At 48.1% G+C, this 18,347-nt stretch overlaps 1 protein-coding gene across 1 annotated transcript in view; it reads right to left on the bottom strand.

Annotated features, from left to right (window-relative positions):
- Positions 1–14,942, bottom strand: part of TBCA (tubulin folding cofactor A) — an 89,456-nt gene extending 74,514 nt beyond the window's left edge. The window contains exon 1 of the mRNA XM_073623885.1: positions 14,756–14,942. Within this exon, the coding sequence (XP_073479986.1) occupies positions 14,756–14,808 (53 nt within the window). The 5' untranslated portion in view covers positions 14,809–14,942. The remainder of the gene's footprint in view (positions 1–14,755) is intronic.
- Positions 14,943–18,347: the final 3,405 nt, after the last annotated feature.

Raw genomic sequence — 18,347 nt, 5'->3', positions numbered from 1 at the left:
TAAAGCTTTGTTAGAGCCTGAGGATTACTTGTTGCCACAGTTAGGGCACTTTTTGCGGCCTGACTTGTCTTCCCTTGGAGCCTCTTTAGCCTGAAAATAAAAACAGATGAACTTAGCATCAAACCTCAAACCTCTTAAAACATCCGTGCTGCAACCACCACTACTGCATATTCCCAGGACAGTGAGGTATCCACCACCATGGAGCATACTAGCCCCAGCCCCACAACTACCAACATGAAAAACCACAGTACAGGGCTTGCCCAGCAGCCTACCTGGGTTTGGCTGGTGCCTGCATCCGCCGGAGTGTCCTGGGGATTCGCCTCCATGGTCCCCCCTTTCTCCTCCGGATCCCGCTGCTAGTCCAGTATTACTGGACGCTGGTCGGGATTTACTAGGCCCAGCTTGGGCTCTTCCCCTCCTCCTTGCGCCCTGGAACCAGAAGTCTTGACACACAGTGATGACGCGGTTCCGCCGGAAATGACGCGAGCAGCGTCTCCGGCCCCCACCGCGATCGCAGCAAGGATCTGAGATGAACAAATCCACCTATACAGCTCCTAGGGGAACCTGCATCACCCTGCCACTGGCACACCTCGGCACTGGAAGGAGGGGTGCAATGGGCCTGCTCCTATTTATGCTGGACGGTACCCGAGCCTCAAGAAAAAGAAGGTAAGAAATTCACTGGAGCCGACGGATAGGACCCAGTCCCCCTGTGCGGTCTCCACTCCCTTCAGGCAGCCCCTGAGAGAAGAAGTCTTCTCCTGGTTCCACAGCAACATGTTCCTCTGACGGAGCGAACAAAAATGACTGACCAGGGACCTGAGGGACCGCCTTTTGAACCGTACAATGTGTTTCCTGTGGCGATGGGAGAGACTCCATCTCTCAAGGGCTGTCCTGGAAGACGACTTCTACTTCAAACGGAATGGGTTGTTTTACAAGGTTATCATTTACAACCACTTTAACCCTAAAGCCTTGGACATTTTTTTTTTTTTTGTTATTGAACCTGAGCCTGGAATCTGAGCCTGGAAATGATCAGATCTAATAGGTTTCGGTGTCATTCTTCAGGGGGACCAATCAGGAAACAGGTTTTTACTGATGTCCTGCTGCTCTCACTGCCGATACCCCCCATGATGGTCCCAAGCACTCAGAAGGGACAGATAAGCCCAGGAGACATAGTGTGGGGTGGTTACAGGAGTAATAACGTAGGTTTTCAAGACTCCAGACTACTTTTAGTAAAAAGCTGTTAGTCTGCAGAGAAAATGTAAACACCCAGCCGCTATAGTGGCTGGGAGTCTGTTTACAGGTGTTTGCTGCTTCTGATGTGGAAGCAAAAGGGTTAAAATGTATATACAGCCACAACTTTTTGAAAGAAAGACTTTGTTTGTTGGGTTTTTACTTTTTAGAGAGATTTCCCCTCATGCACTGTCCCCGGTGACAATGGCTTTACCAAAAAGGAAGCAAGAGTAAAATCTCCAACAGCAACCCAGACAGAAATAAAATGATTTGTTTTTTGTTAGGAGTAGAGGAAGAAACTGAGAGAACTACTCTCAGCGTTGTAATGTGGTCGGTGTCCAGTTGGAGATTTTTGCTTACTTCCTGTCCGAGGAAACCTTGGTTATGGCCAGTTTATACCAGGAATCACACAGGAATGCGCTGTGCGATAGTGAGATTCACATGCGATCCAAATGAATGGGCTGAAACTGCCCCAGACTGCAGCAAAAGTAGTGCATGCACTACTTTACAGAAAGCAGAGCAACCGGATGCATTTGCAACCTGCGTTTGGGATTCCATTAGCATTGAACCGATACCCACTGCAGATCACAAAAGCAGTGCATTTTGAACGCAGTGCTGGAAACACACACAAACACAGGTTTCCTGCACCATGTTCTGGTGTGAATAGGCCCTTATTTCACAGTAAGGGGAAAATAAAAAATAAAATAACAATCTGGCTGAACACTTTAAAAGTGGAACTAAACTCTCCCAATCAGCTATTTTTAATCCAATTTACTTGTGTTAAACTTTTTTTTTTGCATTTCTTCAGTTGCTTCCTTGTTTCTGGCCTAGGCCAAAATGATGTCATACATCCCAGGAGTCTTCATATTTTTTTTTTCTTTCATCTGGATGAGATTTCTCAGCTTAGCGCACCCTCCTGCCTGCGCTAAGGGCAGATTGGTTCCAGAAAGTAAATACTACATGAATCATCTGCCCTTACTCAAGATGGCCGTAGCTAGAAAGGCTAAGTGGGTGTTTTTTAAAGTGATTTCTCAATAAAATAAAGTATGGAGACATGGATGGATGAATGAGTGTGCTCTGAATATTAAAAATAAATTCGCGTTTTCAGTATGTGGTGCCCACATACAGTTAAGTTCCCCTTGAAGGGGTCTATTTATTAATTTTCCACATAAGAGTCACATTTTTCTAAGTGTAATCAATTGGAAAAATCTAAAAATAAGTTATGTGAATCTTGTGTGAAAATCATTTATAAATAGACCTTGAAATGTTCATTAGTAAGGTTTGGGGGGGGTTTGCAATATTTAATATGTACCAAAAAATATATATATCGTTTTAATTTTTGAGTCAATGTTGACAGAAGAAAGAAATAAAAAACCATTATACATTCCCTAAAAATCCATTTTATTAAAAGAGAAGCATGGGTTTTTTTTTCCAGTTTCATACTTACCTAGGTGGATGCAGCATTGGTCCGATGCTGCATCTGTCCCCCGGCGCCTCTGCACTGATGACCGAGCGATCAAACATTGCCGATGGCTTGGTTCTCTCGGCTCCCCGAGCAGAGAGCTGCAGACTGTCAGTCAGCAGCTCTCCGCTCTGACCCTCTCCCCCCACCACTGGGAGCGCTGAGCTGTGGAGGGGCGGGGAGCAGCTGTTTCAGGCTCTCAGGGGCTCGCTGAGAGGCTGAGATGGGTGTCAGTCCAGGTACCTGGCGGATCCAGAGACTTTATTGTCATGATGGCGCGGTGCCTGGAATGATTCCTGTGATGTCTGCTCTCTGCTGAAAACGGGTCACAGGAGTCCAAAATGTATGTAGGAAGATTTAAAGTGATGCACTTGGGAGCTAAAAATATGCATGTACAGTGCCTTGAAAAAGTATTCATACCCCTTAAAATTTTCCACATTGTGCCATGCTATAACCGAAAACATAAATGTATTTTATTGGGATTTTATGTGATAGACCAACACAAAGTGGCACATAACTGTGAAGTGGAAGGAAAAATGATAAACGGTTTTCAATTTTTTTTACAAATAAATGACAAGTGTGGTATGCATTAGTATTCAGCCCCCCTGAGTCAATACTTTGTAGAACCACCTTTCACTGCAATTACAGCTGCAAGTCTTTTTGGGGATGTCTCTACCAGCTTTGCACATCTAGAGAGTGACATTTTTGCCCATTCTTTTATGCAAAATAGCTCAAGTTCTATCAGATTGGATGGAGAGCGTCTGAACATCAATTTTCAAGTCTTGCCACAGATTCTCAATTGGATTTAAGTCTTGTCTCAAGTCTATTGCAGACTCTAATGCCCTGTACACACGGTCGGACATTGTTCAGACATTCCAACAACAAAATCCATCGTTTTTTTCCAAAGGATGTTGGCTCAAACTTGTCTTGCATACACACGGTAGCACAAAGTTGTCGGAAAATCCGATCGTTCTGAACGTGGTGACGTAAAACACGTACGTCGGGACTATAAACGGGGCAGTAGCCAATAGCTTTCCTCTCTTAATTTATTCCGAGCATGCGTGGCACTTTGTGAGTCGGATCTGTGTTTAACCGATCGGATTTTGTTGTCGGAAAATTTTATAGCCTGCTCTCAAACTTTGTGTGTCAGAAATTCCGACGTAAAAAGTCCAATGGAGCCCACACACGATCGGAATTTCCGACAATACAATCCGATCACACTTATTCCATCGGAAAATCCGACCGTGTGTACAGGGCATAACAGGTTTTCTTCTAAGTTTGCCCCATATTTGGCTCCATCAATCTTCCCATCAACTCTGACCAGCTTCCCTGTCCCTGCAGAAGAAAAGCATCCCCACAACAGGATGCTGCTGCCACCACCATGTTTCACGGTGAGGACGGTGTGTTCAGGGGGATGTACAGTGTTAGTTTTCTGCCACACATAATGTTTTGCTTTTAGGCCAAAAAGTTTAATTTTGGTCTCATTTGACCAGAGCACTTCTTCCACATGTTTTCTGCGTCCCCCACATGGCTTCTTGCAAAACTGCAAACGGGACTTCTTACGGCTTTCTTTGAACAATGGATTTCTTCTACCCACTCTTTCATAAAGGCCAGATTTGTGGAGTACACGACTAATAGTTAGAGTTGCCATCTTTTCTTCAAGCCACTTTAGCAGCGCATGGTAATTTTTTTTTTTTTGTAGTACATTAAATTCATTACCCTCTGTACAATGCAAGGCACGGCAATTTTTTATGTCTATACATATAGTTTTGTGATTAAATAACATTTCTGGAGGGTATGACGGGGGCAGAACGTACGGGAGAGGAGTGCGGAGGGTATGACAGGGGTAGTACGCAGGGGAGAGGAGTGCGGAGGGTATGACGGGGGTTAGTGCGGAGGGTATGATGGGGGGCAGTATAGGAGGGATTACTTGCAGTGTCTATGGGGTGACCATGGAATGATGTCCCTCAGCTGGGGGGTAGGAAGCAGCTCTGAGTGATGTCTGTATGAAGTGGTCTGGGGGGGGGGGTGATGTAAGCTGGGCGGAGTTGAGGGCTGAGAAATGGTCAGATAGTAATGTCTATAATAAAAAAAAAAAAAATAGCGATGCACCGAAATTTCGGCCACCGAAACATATCAGCCGAAAATGGCCCTTTTCGGCAAAAAGCAAAAAGAGAATTTTTGCCGACACTGGCGAAAATGGGGAGGGGCTCCGCCCCCACCCCTGGTGCCGCCTTTTAGGGGGGCTTCCTATATATCATTGAAACAGGAGAGCCGCCGACGCTTTGATTACAGCTCCGGGAACATCAAAGCTTTCATTTCAATAGCTGTGTGTTCCCCGCTGAGCGCCGTCACATACAGCCCCTCCCCCTTGTCCGGGCACTTTGATAGACAGATCACCCGTCCAATCCTGGGCCAGGTGATCTGTCTATCAAAGTTCCCCGGACAAGGGGGAGGGTCTGTATGTGACGGCGCGCAGCGGGGAACACACAGCTATTGAAATGAAAGCTGTGATGTTCCCAGCGCTGTAATCAAACAGGCTGCGGCTCTCCTCTCCCTTCACTGGCTGCCCTACTGGGGACACTGGTGAGGCTGCATTGATCTCTTGTATCATGTCCGCAGTCTCTGACCAAGTCCCCAGTCCCTGACCATCTCCTGTACCATGTCCCCAGTCCCTGACCATCTCCTGTACCATGTCCCCAGTCCCTGACCATCTCCTGCACCATGTCCCCAGTCTCTGACCATCTCCCGTACCATGTCCCCAGTCTCTGACCATCTTCTGTACCATGTCCCCAGTCTCTGACCATCTCCTGTAGTATGTCTGCAGTTTCTGACCATCTCCTGTACCATGTTCCCAGTCTCTGACCATCTCCTGTAGTATGTCTGCAGTCTCTGACCATCTCCTGTACCATGTCCTCAGTCTCTGACCATCTCCTGCACCATGTCCCCAGTCTCTGACCATCTCCCGTACCATGTCCCCAGTCTCTGACCATCTCCCGTACCATGCCCCCAGTCTCTGACCATTTCATGTACCATGTCCCCAGTCTCTGACCATCTCCTGTACCATGTCCCCAGTCTCTGACCATCTCCTGTAGTATGTCTGCAGTCTCTGACCATCTCCTGTACCATGTCCTCAGTCTCTGACCATCTCCTGTAGTATGTCTGCAGTCTCTGACCATCTCCTGTACCATGTCCTCAGTCTCTGACCATCTCCTTTACCATGTCCTCAGTCTCTGACCATCTCCTGTACCGTCTCTGACCATCTCCTGTACCATGTCCCCAGTCGCTGACCTTCTCCTGTATAAAAATATTTTTAAAAACAGTCACTTTCGGTATCGGTGTTGTTTCGGTCCAATCCTGGGCCAGGTGATCTGTCTATCAAAGTTCCCCGGACAAGGGGGAGGGTCTGTATGTGACGGCGCGCAGCGGGGAACACACAGCTATTGAAATGAAAGCTGTGATGTTCCCAGCGCTGTAATCAAACAGGCTGCGGCTCTCCTCTCCCTTCATTGGCTGCCCTACTGGAGACACTGGTGAGGCTGCATCTGACGGGCACTGGTGAGGCTGCATTGATCTCTTGTATCATGTCGGCAGTCTCTGACCAAGTCCCCAGTCCCTGACCATCTCCTGTACCATGTCCCCAGTCCCTGACCATCTCCTGTACCATGTCCCCAGTCCCTGACCATCTCCTGTACCATGTCCCCAGTCTCTGACCATCTCCTGTACCATGTCCCCAGTCTCTGACCATCTCCTGTACCATGTCCCCAGTCTCTGACCATCTCCTGTACCATGTCCCCAGTCTCTGACCATCTCCTGTACCATGTCCCCAGTCTCTGACCATCTCCTGTACCATGTCCCCAGTCTCTGACCATCTCCTGTACCATGTCCCCAGTCTCTGACCATCTCCTGTACCATGTCCCCAGTCTCTGACCATCTCCTGTACCATGTCCCCAGTCTCTGACCATCTCCTGTACCATGTCCCCAGTCTCTGACCATCTCCTGTACCATGTCCCCAGTCTCTGACCATCTCCTGTACCATGTCCCCAGTCTCTGACCATCTCCTGTACCATGTCCCCAGTCTCTGACCATCTCCTGTACCATGTCCTCAGTCTCTGACCATCACCTGTACCATGTCCTCAGTCTCTGACCATCTCCTGTACCATGTCCTCAGTCTCTGACCATCTCCTGTACCGTCTCTGACCATCTCCTGTACCATGTCCCCAGTCGCTGACCTTCTCCTGTATGAAAATATTTTTAAAAACAGTCACTTTCGGTATCGGTGTTGTTTCGGGATCAAGGAAGATTTTCGGTATCGGTTTTGGCACCAAAAAACCCATTCGGTGCATCCCTAAAAAAAAAAAAAAGCTATTGTGGTTATTTACTAAAATATACAACAATACTACTCAATGAAAACAATCTGTTATAAGACGCTACCCCCTAGCACTCTGTATGTCCAGATGATGTGAAGGTAACTGATGACCATTCATGTAACCCTGTGTTATACAGGCTCTGAGTCTGGACAATCAGAGGTGTAAACTCACCACATACACACAGGGTTAAGTGAATGGTTATAAAGTACTTCACACAATCTGGACAGAGGATGGAGGAAGTTTGTATACATAGATAAGTGTGCTGCTAGGGAGATACTGTGAGTTGGCTGGGCTGTAGATCATCTAGCTGCAGACTCCCCTTCCCCCACACTCACTTGTCTCTTCAGATTCTGCTTATCTTAACTCTGCAATGCAAAAGAAATCCTCCTGGAACTTTGCACCCTAGGAAACTTTCCTTACTAAAAAAAAAAAAAAAAAAAAGGAAAAAAAAAAAAAAGTCAGCTCACCTCCTAGTGAGCAGCGGCCAGCCCGACAGGATCAGCTACAGTGATATCCTCAGCTCCATAGTGATTGGCGAGGGGGGTTAGAGATAACAGAGACTGCAGGAGCCTGGGGGGGGGGGGGGGGGGGGGGGGTAAGACAGAAAGGAGCTTCAGATTCCCAACACACACATACCAGAACAGTGTGTGTGTATTTACTGAGAAGCAACGACACTGCCACTGTGACTGTCTCCACAGTGGCAAGTATGCTAATGAAGCTCCCCCTCTGCCGGAATGGTCTGTCCGTGTTTCAGGCAGTCTGAAAACCGGACAGATGATTCAGAACCCGGACTGTCCGGTTGAATCCCATACAGGTGTGGCAACCCTACTAATTGTTTTCTTGTGGCTAGATTCTCCCACCTGAGCTGTGGATCTCTGCTGCTCCTCCAGAGTTACCATTAGGGGTGCACCGAATGGAAATTTTGGTACCCAAAATGAAAATGACAGTTTTTTAAAAAATATTTATATTATTTTTATATATAATTGTATTGAATTCAACTTTTTTTTTAATATCAAATTTACATTAATATGAATTTATTGTTTGCCATTACTTGCACCTTTAGTGCAAGAAGGGTCAAGAAAAATGCAGTCTCTAACCATCTCTTGTATCATGTCTGCAATCTCTTACTTAAACACATTGCTAATAGTATTAGCATAATTTCCATTTGATGCACCTCTAGCAGATAAGAGACTGCAGACATGATACAAGAGATCAATGCAGCCTCACCAGGGCCTGTCATATGCAGTCTGCCTGTGCCCAGCAGCCTCACCAGTGCCTGGATCAGAGGGGCGATCTCTGTGTCATGGAGCAGGGTTTGAAATGACAGGGCCACAGTAACAATGTCCCCTCTCCTGTGATCACGTCACACTGATTCAATGTCCCGTCTATCACAGAAGTTACTACGGCCCGGACAAATTCAGCTCCGTGACTTGCGGAGATTGCGGCGAGGAGGAGGGAGTGGAGGACTGGGGCATGCCAGGGTGACACTCCCGCAATGGGCGGCACCCAGGGTGGACCCCGCCCCATTCGGTATCGGCTGTTTTTTGCTATAGGCCAAATGGAAAAAACAGTTTTCAGCCGATAATTTTCGGCGGCCGAAATTTCAGTGCATCACTAGTTACCATGGGCCTCTTGGTTGCTTCTCTGATGAATGCTCTCCTTGCCCGGCCTGTCAGTTTAGGTGGACGGCCATGTCTTGGTTGGTTTGCAGTTGTGCCATACTCCATGAGATGTTCAAAGCTTGGGATATTTTTTTTTAATAACCTAACCCTGCTTTAAACTTCTCCACAACTGTATCCCTGACCTGTCTGGTGTGTTCCTTGGCCTTCATGATGCTGTTTGTTCACTAAGGTTCTCTAACAAACCTCTAAGGGCTTCACAGAACAGCTGTATTATATACTGAGATTAAAACACACACAGGTGGACTCTATTTACCAATTAGGTGACTTCTGAAGGCAATTGGTTCAAGTAGATTTTAGTTAGGGGTATTAGAGTAAGGGGGGAATACAAATGCACGGAACAATTTTCAGATATTTGTAAAAAATGTGGAAAACCATTTATCATTTTCCTTCCACTTCACAATTATGTGCCACTTTGTATTGGTCTAGCACATAAATAAAATACATTTACGTTTTTGGTTGTAACATGACAAAATGTGGAAAATATCAAGGGGTATGAATAATTTTTCAAGGCACTGTATGTAAACACAAGAACAAAAATATATTGCAGATTACTAATCTTTATATCAGGGTTTGACTAATCCCAGGCGCGTCCTGGCGCCTGGGCTTTTGTCAGCCCATTCCCAGGCGTGAGCAATTCCTATTGCCTGATGCCATGATCATGCAGTTCTGGGCGCTGGTCAGCTGGTTAGCTCTGGGAGGGCGTCTATTGACCTCCTTCCAGAACCCAGGCCCCTGCGCACGCTCTGTGATGCTTTCGACACAGCTGATCACAGATCGATGTAAAGGGCCAATCACAGCAGCCCTTTACTATGTGATCAGCTGTGTTCAATCACATTGCAAACAGACTTGACAGTTATCGGCAGTGCTTTCCTCATTCAATGTCACAGCATGAGGGAAGGAGAGCCTGTAACTGGTAATTCTGACACATTTACACTGATAATCAGTGCTGCCCATCAGTACAAATCAGTGAAGAAAAATGACTAATTTGCAAAAATTTCTAACAGAAAATTAAGAAAAATATAATTTTTAAAAGTTTGCCTTTTTTTGTTTGTTTAGCAAAAAATAAAAACCCAAGTGGTGATTAAACACCACCAAAAGAAAGCTCTGTCTCAAAAAAAATAAAAATTTTGTTTGGATAGTGTTGCATGACCACGCTGAAAGCCAAAAATTGGCCAGGGTAGGAAGGAGGTGAAAGTGCATGGTAGGCAAGAGGTATAATTACATATAAAAATAAACAAAAAATAAAAACTTTAATTCTGCTGCTTACACATCGGGGCTACGTAAGAGAAGGGGTTTTGTCATTGAAATATAAAGCTGGTACGTGTTCCACGTGCCGAGGTAGAGAGCGCGCCCCCGCTCCTCCAGCTGTGCTGAAATTGGCTGCAGCATCAACCAATCAGTGGCTGACAGCCACGGATTGATGATCAGCTCCGGAGGTTACCAAAGAGAGCCCTGTGTAGTAAGGTGACCAGATTTTTAAAATGAAATCCGGGGACATTTTTTTTTTTTTTTTTTTTAATTGGTCCTTTTTATTTTACTTTTGCCACATTGAATGAAGGAGTTCTGCTGTACATCATCACTCAACAGGATAACATGCAATTTAATCAGAAAACCAAGGCCTGTGCATGTCATGTTATGAAGTCACAGGGCTGTGCCGGGTGAAAGTCCCCCTCGTACAGGTCTGTGTAGTTATGTTGTCCCTGAAGCTGATGTGTTGAAAGTAGGCAAGTGTAAGTATATGAGCGACTTTTACAAGGGCCAAAAATTGTACTGGCTGGCTGACTGGGTCAGAGCTACTCTGAAACTGCATTTCTTGTGGGATGTTCCTGGTCTGCAGTGCTGTGGACCTACCAAAAGAAGGAAAACCAGTGACAGGGTCATGGGTGGCCAAGGCTCATTGATGAACATGGAGAATGAAGGCTGGCCCATGTAGACCGATCCAACAGAAGAGCTACGATAGCTCAGATTGCTGAAAAAGTTAATGCTAGATCCCATAGAAAGGTGTCAGAACACACAATGCATGGCAGTTTGTTGCAATGGGGTTGTGTAGACACACACTGATCAGCATGCCACCCATGTCCACAAACAAAAGCGCCTACATTGGGCACATGAGCATCAGAACTGGACCACAGTTCAATGGAAGAAGGTGGCCTGGTTTGATGAATTCAAGAATGGTCTGAGGAACACAACAATTTTGAAACGTTTGTGACCTCCAAATTCTCCAGATCTCAACCCAATTGAACATCTGTGGGATATGCTGGATAAACAAGTCTGATCCATGGAGGTCCCACTCCACAACTTACAGGACACATAGGATCTGCTACTAACAGCTTGGTGCCAGATACCACAGCATACCTTCAGAGGTCTAGTGGTGTCAGGCAGGACTGTCAGACGGGTTCCTCTTATACAGGACTATCAGGCGAATCCCTCTCATACAAGGACTATCAGACGGTCCCTCCTATAAAAGGACTTTCAGACAGGTCCCCCTCAAGATTGCTGACCATCTATAAATTTAGGGACCGTTTGTAAAAATCAGCTGATTTACAATCTGTTCGTAAGGCTTAATGTACACGGGACGTTTTACAACCTCTACTGAGCGATTTAACTTGAAAGACTTTTAAAAATGTCCGTTTTGCCGCGTTTGCGTTTAGAAGCGTTTTTTTTTCTTCCTTCAAATAGTCAAAAATTAAAAAACGTCTGCAAGGCTGCTTTCACACTGGGGCATCTGCGGTAAAGCGCCACTATATTTAGCGGCTTTACCCTCATTTTTGCGGAGGTTTTCGGCCGCTAGCGTGGCGCTTTTTACTACTGCTAGTGGCCAAAAAAGGGTTGAAACGCCTCCCAAAGCGTCACTACAGCGGCGCTTTGCTGGCGCTGCCCATTCATTTCAATGGGCAGGGGCACTTTAGGACAGGTGTGTACACCGCTCCAAAGATGCTGCTTGCAGGATTTTTTTTAACGTCCTGCCAGCGCATCGCCTCAGTGTGAAAGCACTCAGGATATCACACTGGGACTGCAGGGGAGCTGCTTTACAGGAACTATTTTTAGCCCAAAAGCACCTAAAAAACGCCTCAGTGTGAAAGGGGTCTAAACAATACGCAAATTACCGCGTTTACAAGCTGTTACAGGCATTTGGTATTTCAAATGCATCTGAACTTTCGTCCTGAACGCATTTTTTTGCTTTCCAAAAAATGCTTCTAAACTCATCTGCCTAAAAAGGACCCTGTGTACATGTACTGATAAGATAGGAGGAGAGTTCAGGGGCTGCTGAAAAAACACCCAACTGCTCCTAAACATCCGTTTACCAGCAGCAGTGTACATGAGGCCTGATTGTCCATTACGGACAGCGACTGCCTGGTAAACATATGGTCGCGGGTCAACTTTGGAACTGCACAGTTTCCTGAAGCCAGCTGGACTCGGGGAGGCTCAGATGTGGGGCGGGCATATGGTGACATCATGGCGCCTTTTATGAATTACTGGGCTGCTGCCCGTCAGGGACTGTGTCACTCACTGGTGGACTTTGGTGGAGAACTTGGAGAAATGGACAGAGGTGGTAACGAGGGGAGCCGCCTGGAGGACCGTGCCTGACTACCCTGCACCCGAGCCAGCAATGGAGGGGGGGCAGTGACAGGCAGCTCCAGCTTCACCCCCTCCCTTACCTTAAAGTATTGCTGCAGACCCCCATGTAAGTAGGATGTAATGGGGGACTCTGCAGGCTCTGGAGTAAGGGGGGCTCTGGTGACCAGAGACCACCTTACATCAGAGTTCCCCTATACACCAAAGTCTGCAGCATTCCCTCCTACATCAGAGTCCCATAGCTCACCCTTACACTGTACAGGGGATCCCTGCAGACTCTGATGTCGGGGGGGGGAGGAACCCTGCAGACTCTGATGTCGGGGGGGGGGGGGGAGGAGGAACCCACCCTGCAGACTCTGATGTCAGGGGGGGGGGGAGGAACCCTGCAGACTCTGATGTCAGGGGGGGGGGAACCCTGCAGACTCTGATGTCGGGGGGGGGGGGAGGAACCCTGCAGACTCTGATGTCGGGGGGGGGGGGGAGGAACCCTGCAGACTCTGATGTCGGGGGGGGGGGGGGAGGAACCCTGCAGACTCTGATGTCGGGGGGGGGGGGAGGAACCCTGCAGACTCTGATGTCGGGGGGGGGGAGGAACCCTGCAGACTCTGATGTCGGGGGGGGGGAGGAACCCTGCAGACTCTGATGTCGGGGGGGGGGGGAGGAACCCTGCAGACTCTGATGTCGGGGGGGGGGGAGGAACCCTGCAGACTCTGATGTCGGGGGGGGGGGGAGGAACCCTGCAGACTCTGATGTCGGGGGGGGGGGGAGGAACCCTGCAGACTCTGATGTCGGGGGGGGGGGGAGGAACCCTGCAGACTCTGATGTCGGGGGGGGGGAGGAACCCTGCAGACTCTGATGTCGGGGGGGGGAGGAACCCTGCAGACTCTGATGTCGGGGGGGGGAGGAACCCTGCAGACTCTGATGTCGGGGGGGGGAGGAATCCTGCAGACTCTGATGTCGGGGGGGGGAGGAACCCTGCAGACTCTGATGTCGGGGGGGGGGGGGGGGGAGGAGGAACCCTGCAGACTCTGATGTCGGGGGGGGGAGGAATCCTGCAGACTCTGATGTCGGGGGGGGGGGAGGAACCCTGCAGACTCTGATGTCGGGGGGGGGGAGGAACCCTGCAGACTCTGATGTCGGGGGGGGGGGGGACCCTGCAGACTCTGATGTCGGGGGGGGGGGGGAGGAACCCTGCAGACTCTGATGTCGGGGGGGGGGGGAGGAACCCTGCAGACTCTGATGTCGGGGGGGGGGGGAGGAACCCTGCAGACTCTGATGTCGGGGGGGAGGAACCCTGCAGACTCTGATGTCGGGGGGGGGGGAGGAACCCTGCAGACTCTGATGTCGGGGGGGGGAGGAACCCTGCAGACTCTGATGTCGGGGGGGGGAGGAACCCTGCAGACTCTGATGTCGGGGGGGGGAGGAACCCTGCAGACTCTGATGTCGGGGGGGGGAGGAACCCTGCAGACTCTGATGTCGGGGGGGGGAGGAACCCTGCAGACTCTGATGTCGGGGGGGGGAGGAACCCTGCAGACTCTGATGTCGGGGGGGGGAGGAACCCTGCAGACTCTGATGTCGGGGGGGGGGAGGAACCCTGCAGACTCTGATGTCGGGGGGGGAGGAGCCCTGCAGACTCTGATGTCGGGGGGGGAGGAACCCTGCAGACTCTGATGTCGGGGGGGGGAGGAACCCTGCAGACTCTGATGTCGGGGGGGGGAGGAACCCTGCAGACTCTGATGTCGGGGGGGGGGGGAACCCTGCAGACTCTGATGTCGGGGGGGGGGGGGACCCTGCAGACTCTGATGTCGGGGGGGGGAACCCTGCAGACTCTGATGTCGGGGGGGGAGGAACCCTGCAGACTCTGATGTCAGGGGGGGGGGGGAGGAACCCTGCAGACTCTGATGTCGGGGGGGGGGGGGGAGGAACCCTGCAGACTCTGATGTCGGGGGGGGGGGGGGAGGAACCCTGCAGACTCTGATGTCAGGGGGGGGGGAGGAACCCTGCAGACTCTGATGTCAGGGGGACTCTGTGCCGAGTTCTATTACTCTGCCCTTCATATAAATGGAGAAATAGGAGGAGTGCCTTTTGTTATGGCCAAAGCACATTACTAATCACATTAGTTCCATGTTTGTGGCTTAAATATTAATATTTGCACTGAAAACTCATTCTGGAGAACGCTTCAAACTGTCAGATAATTGTGCTGTGTCAGTAAATTTCACTTTGGGAGGTTTTTGCAATCCAAGTCTCTCTCATACAAGGACTGTCAGGCGGGTCCCTCTCATACAAGGACTGTCAGGTGAGTCCTCTTATACAAGGACTTTCAGGTGGTCCCTGTATGGACTATCAGGCCTGGGTGGGCGGGGATATGAGGCGGTCGGGCGCAGTACACAATGTATACAGATCACATTCATTATCCTCCCGCCCACTCTACTCACCGCTTCACCACGCCAGTCTTGATCTTGATTTGCCTGAGCCGCGGATCCGCCATCTTACCGGAGGAGAGAACACAAAGACACGCAGCTACCAGAGATCACGGAGAGTGCGCAGTACGGGTACAGTCACTGCAGGGCGGAAGGAGAGGAGAATGCGGGAGAGTCTGCGTACGTTCTGCGCATGCGTACCCCGCTCTGCGTCTTGGATACAGCGTGTGTATGGAGGAGGCGGGAAAGGAGAAAGTGCGTACGGTTACGTACAGCGCATGCTCCATGCCTGTGCACTATGGGGCGTGTGTGCGCGTTCATGTGTGTGTCAGAGCGTTAGGATAGTGTTGCTAACGTTACCAGATACAGGTGCGCCTACGTGTGGCCCCTGACAGTTTTTAACCACTTCAGCCCCAGAAGAATTTACCCCCTTTCTGACCAGAGCACTTTTTGCGATTCGGTACTGCGTCATTTTCACTGACAATTGCGCGGTCGTACGACATTTTACCCAATCAAAATCGATGTCCTTTTTTCCCCATAAAGAAAGCTTTCTTTTGGTGGTATTTGATCACCTGCGGTTTTTATTTTTTGCGCTATAAACAAAAAAAGAAGAGCGACAATTTTGAAAAAAACGCAATAAATTTTACTTTTTGCTATAATAAATATCCCCAAAAAATATTTAAAAAAAAACATTTTTCCCTCAGTTTAGGCTGATATATATTCTTCTACATATTTTTGGTAAAAAAAAAAAAAAAAATCGCAATAAGCGTTGATTTATTGGTTTGCACAAAAGTTATAGCGTCTACAAAATAGGGGATAGATTTATAGCATTTTTATTATAATTTTTTTTTACTAGGGATGGCAGCGATCTGCGATTTTTATCGTGGCTGCGACATTATGGCGGACACATCGGACAATTTTGACACATTTTTGGAACCATTGGCATTAATACAGCGATCAGTGCGATTAAAAATGCCTTGATTACTGTAAAAATGTCACTGGCAGTGAAGGGGGTTAACACTAGGGAGCGGTGAAGGGGTTAACTGTGTTCCCTGGGAGGTGATTCTAACTGAAGGGGGAGGGACTAACTACAGGAAGTGACGGATGGTGGTCCCTAACTAATAGGAACACACGATCTGTCACTTCTGTCAGAACAGAACAGGGAAGTGTGTGTTTACATACACTCATCCCTGTTCTGTGTCTCCTGATCACGATTGCTCGTGGCCGGCGGTCATCGCGACCGTCGGCCAGGGGGAACGGCACCCCCGCTGTGCAGCGGGCGCACGCGCCTGCTATCCAGACCCCGCGAGATCACGTACAGTAACGTGATTTCGCGCAGGGGAGCCAACCTGCTGCAGTAAAACTGCGGCAGCTGGTCCGGAAGCGGTTAAAGCACACGTGACTTGTACCCACCTGTAGGACTATAAAAAGGCTTTCCTGTAGGTACAGTGAATGTGTCCTAAAGTGTGGTGTTCAGGGGATAGTCACGCTGGAAGCAGCGTTTGCACTCTGAATGGGTGGCACACTGTGCCATGACTGTGGCTCCCGTGCCCATGTGCAGGAGTGACATCATCACAGCCTGACCATTTAAATGGCCGGATGAGCACGAACCCGGAAGGAAAACCAAGGTGAAGGTGACAGTGCGCTGCTGGAGGGCTTTGTTTAAATCTGTCATAATGTTCTAGTATACAATGTATACCAGCCATTTGTATAACTTATACAGCGGCAGGGTAGCACTGCTGCACTGGATCACATACGTGATCCAAAACTTCTGGGTCTGGGGCGCACATGTGTGCCGTCGGCGACACGCCCCTGCTGTGATTAAACACACAATGTCTGCCGACACCCACCGATCATCCAGCACAGAGGCAGATCGCCGTTCTGTCAGTAGGGAAGGTATTAATCCTGTGTACCTGTAAAGTAGGGACAATGATCCATGACTTCCCCTAGTAAAAGCACCTCTTCCACAGTACACAAGCACTGGCTAGGCACACCGTTGGATCGCCCCTGATGTTTAATTCCTTCCCAGCTAGTATCATTCGTACAGTGACAGTGCATATTTTTAGCACTAATCACTATTAGTGTCACTGGTCCCCAAAAAGTGTCAGTTAGTGTCCGACTGTTCGCTGCACTATCACAGTCCCGCTATAAGTCACTGATCACGCCGCCATTACTAGAAAAATGTAAAAAAAAAAATATCCCATAGTTTGTAGATGCAATAACTTTTGTGCAAACCAATCAATATACGCTTATTGGGATTTTTTTTTACCAAAAATATATAGCTGAATACATATTGGCCTAAATTGATGAAGAAATTTTGATTTTTTTTTTCAATTTTGTTGATACGTTTTATAGTAGGATGTAAAAAAATATTGTTTTTTTTTTTTTTTTTCAAAATTGTTGGTCTTTTTTTGTTTATAGCGGAAAAAACTTTTGGGTGGAACTCCACTTTCAGGTGAAAATGTTTAGACTTTAGGACCACTTTAATCAATTGAACTCCAGAAGATTTACCCCCTTTATGCCCAGGTCATTTTTTGCAATATGGCACTGCGTTATTTTAACTGACAATTGCGCGGTTGTGCGATGCTGTACCCAAATACAATTGATGTCCTTTTTTCCCCACAAATAGAGCTTTCTTTTGGTGGTGTTTGATCACTTCTGCATTTTTTATTTTTTGCGCTATAAACGATAATTTTGAAAAAAAAAAAATTTTTTTTTACTTTCTGCTATAAAACATATTATATTTTAAAACATATAAAACAAATTTAAAGATTTTTTGTTGCAAACAATAAACAAATTTGACAAGGAAAAATGTTTTAAAAATCTAATTTCTTCATCAGTTTAGGCCAATAAGCGTATATTGATTGGTTTGCGCAAAAGTTATAGTGTCTACAAAATAGGGTATAGTTTTATGGCATTTTTATTTATTTTTTACTAGTAGAGCCCTTTCACACTGGGGCGGCGTCGGCTATTATTGGCGGCGTTTTACCGTCGGTATGCGGCCGCTAGCGGGGCGGTTTTACCCCCCGCTAGCGGCCGAGAAAGGGTTAAATACCACCGCAAAGCGCCTCTGCAGAGGCGCTTTGCCGGCGGTATAGCCGCGCCGTCCCATTGATTTCAATGGGCAGGAGCGGTATACACTCCGCTCCTTCACCGCTCCAAAGATGCTGCTGGCAGGACTTTTTTTACCGTCCTGCCAGCGCATCGCTCCAGTGTGAAAGCCTTCAGGGCTTTCACACTGGAATGAAAGTAGCGGCACTTTCGGGTCGGTTTGCAGGCGCTATTATTAGCGCAATAGGGCCTGCAAACCGCCCCAGTGTGAAAGGGCTGGTGATGGCGGCGATCAGCGACTTATAGTGGGATATTGCGGTGGACAAATTGGACACCTAACTGACACTGACGTCTGAATAACTGACATACAAAAAAGTGTGATAGGTAGTCAGAAAACTATATGCATAAATGAAGGCCCCTAGAAAGCCCGAATAATCCTTGGATTCAGGGTCCCTCCCTATGGCATGTGGTATCCCCATACTAGGGTGGAGTAGCAGAATGAGTTTTGGGGTGTAATTCTAAGTATGTCTATGATGTGTGTTAGAAATATCTTATT

This window comes from Aquarana catesbeiana, linkage group LG01 (assembly GCF_042186555.1).
Source record: "Aquarana catesbeiana isolate 2022-GZ linkage group LG01, ASM4218655v1, whole genome shotgun sequence".
Taxonomy (NCBI): domain Eukaryota; kingdom Metazoa; phylum Chordata; class Amphibia; order Anura; family Ranidae; genus Aquarana; species Aquarana catesbeiana.
This window is presented reverse-complemented; position numbering and strand designations above follow the sequence as displayed.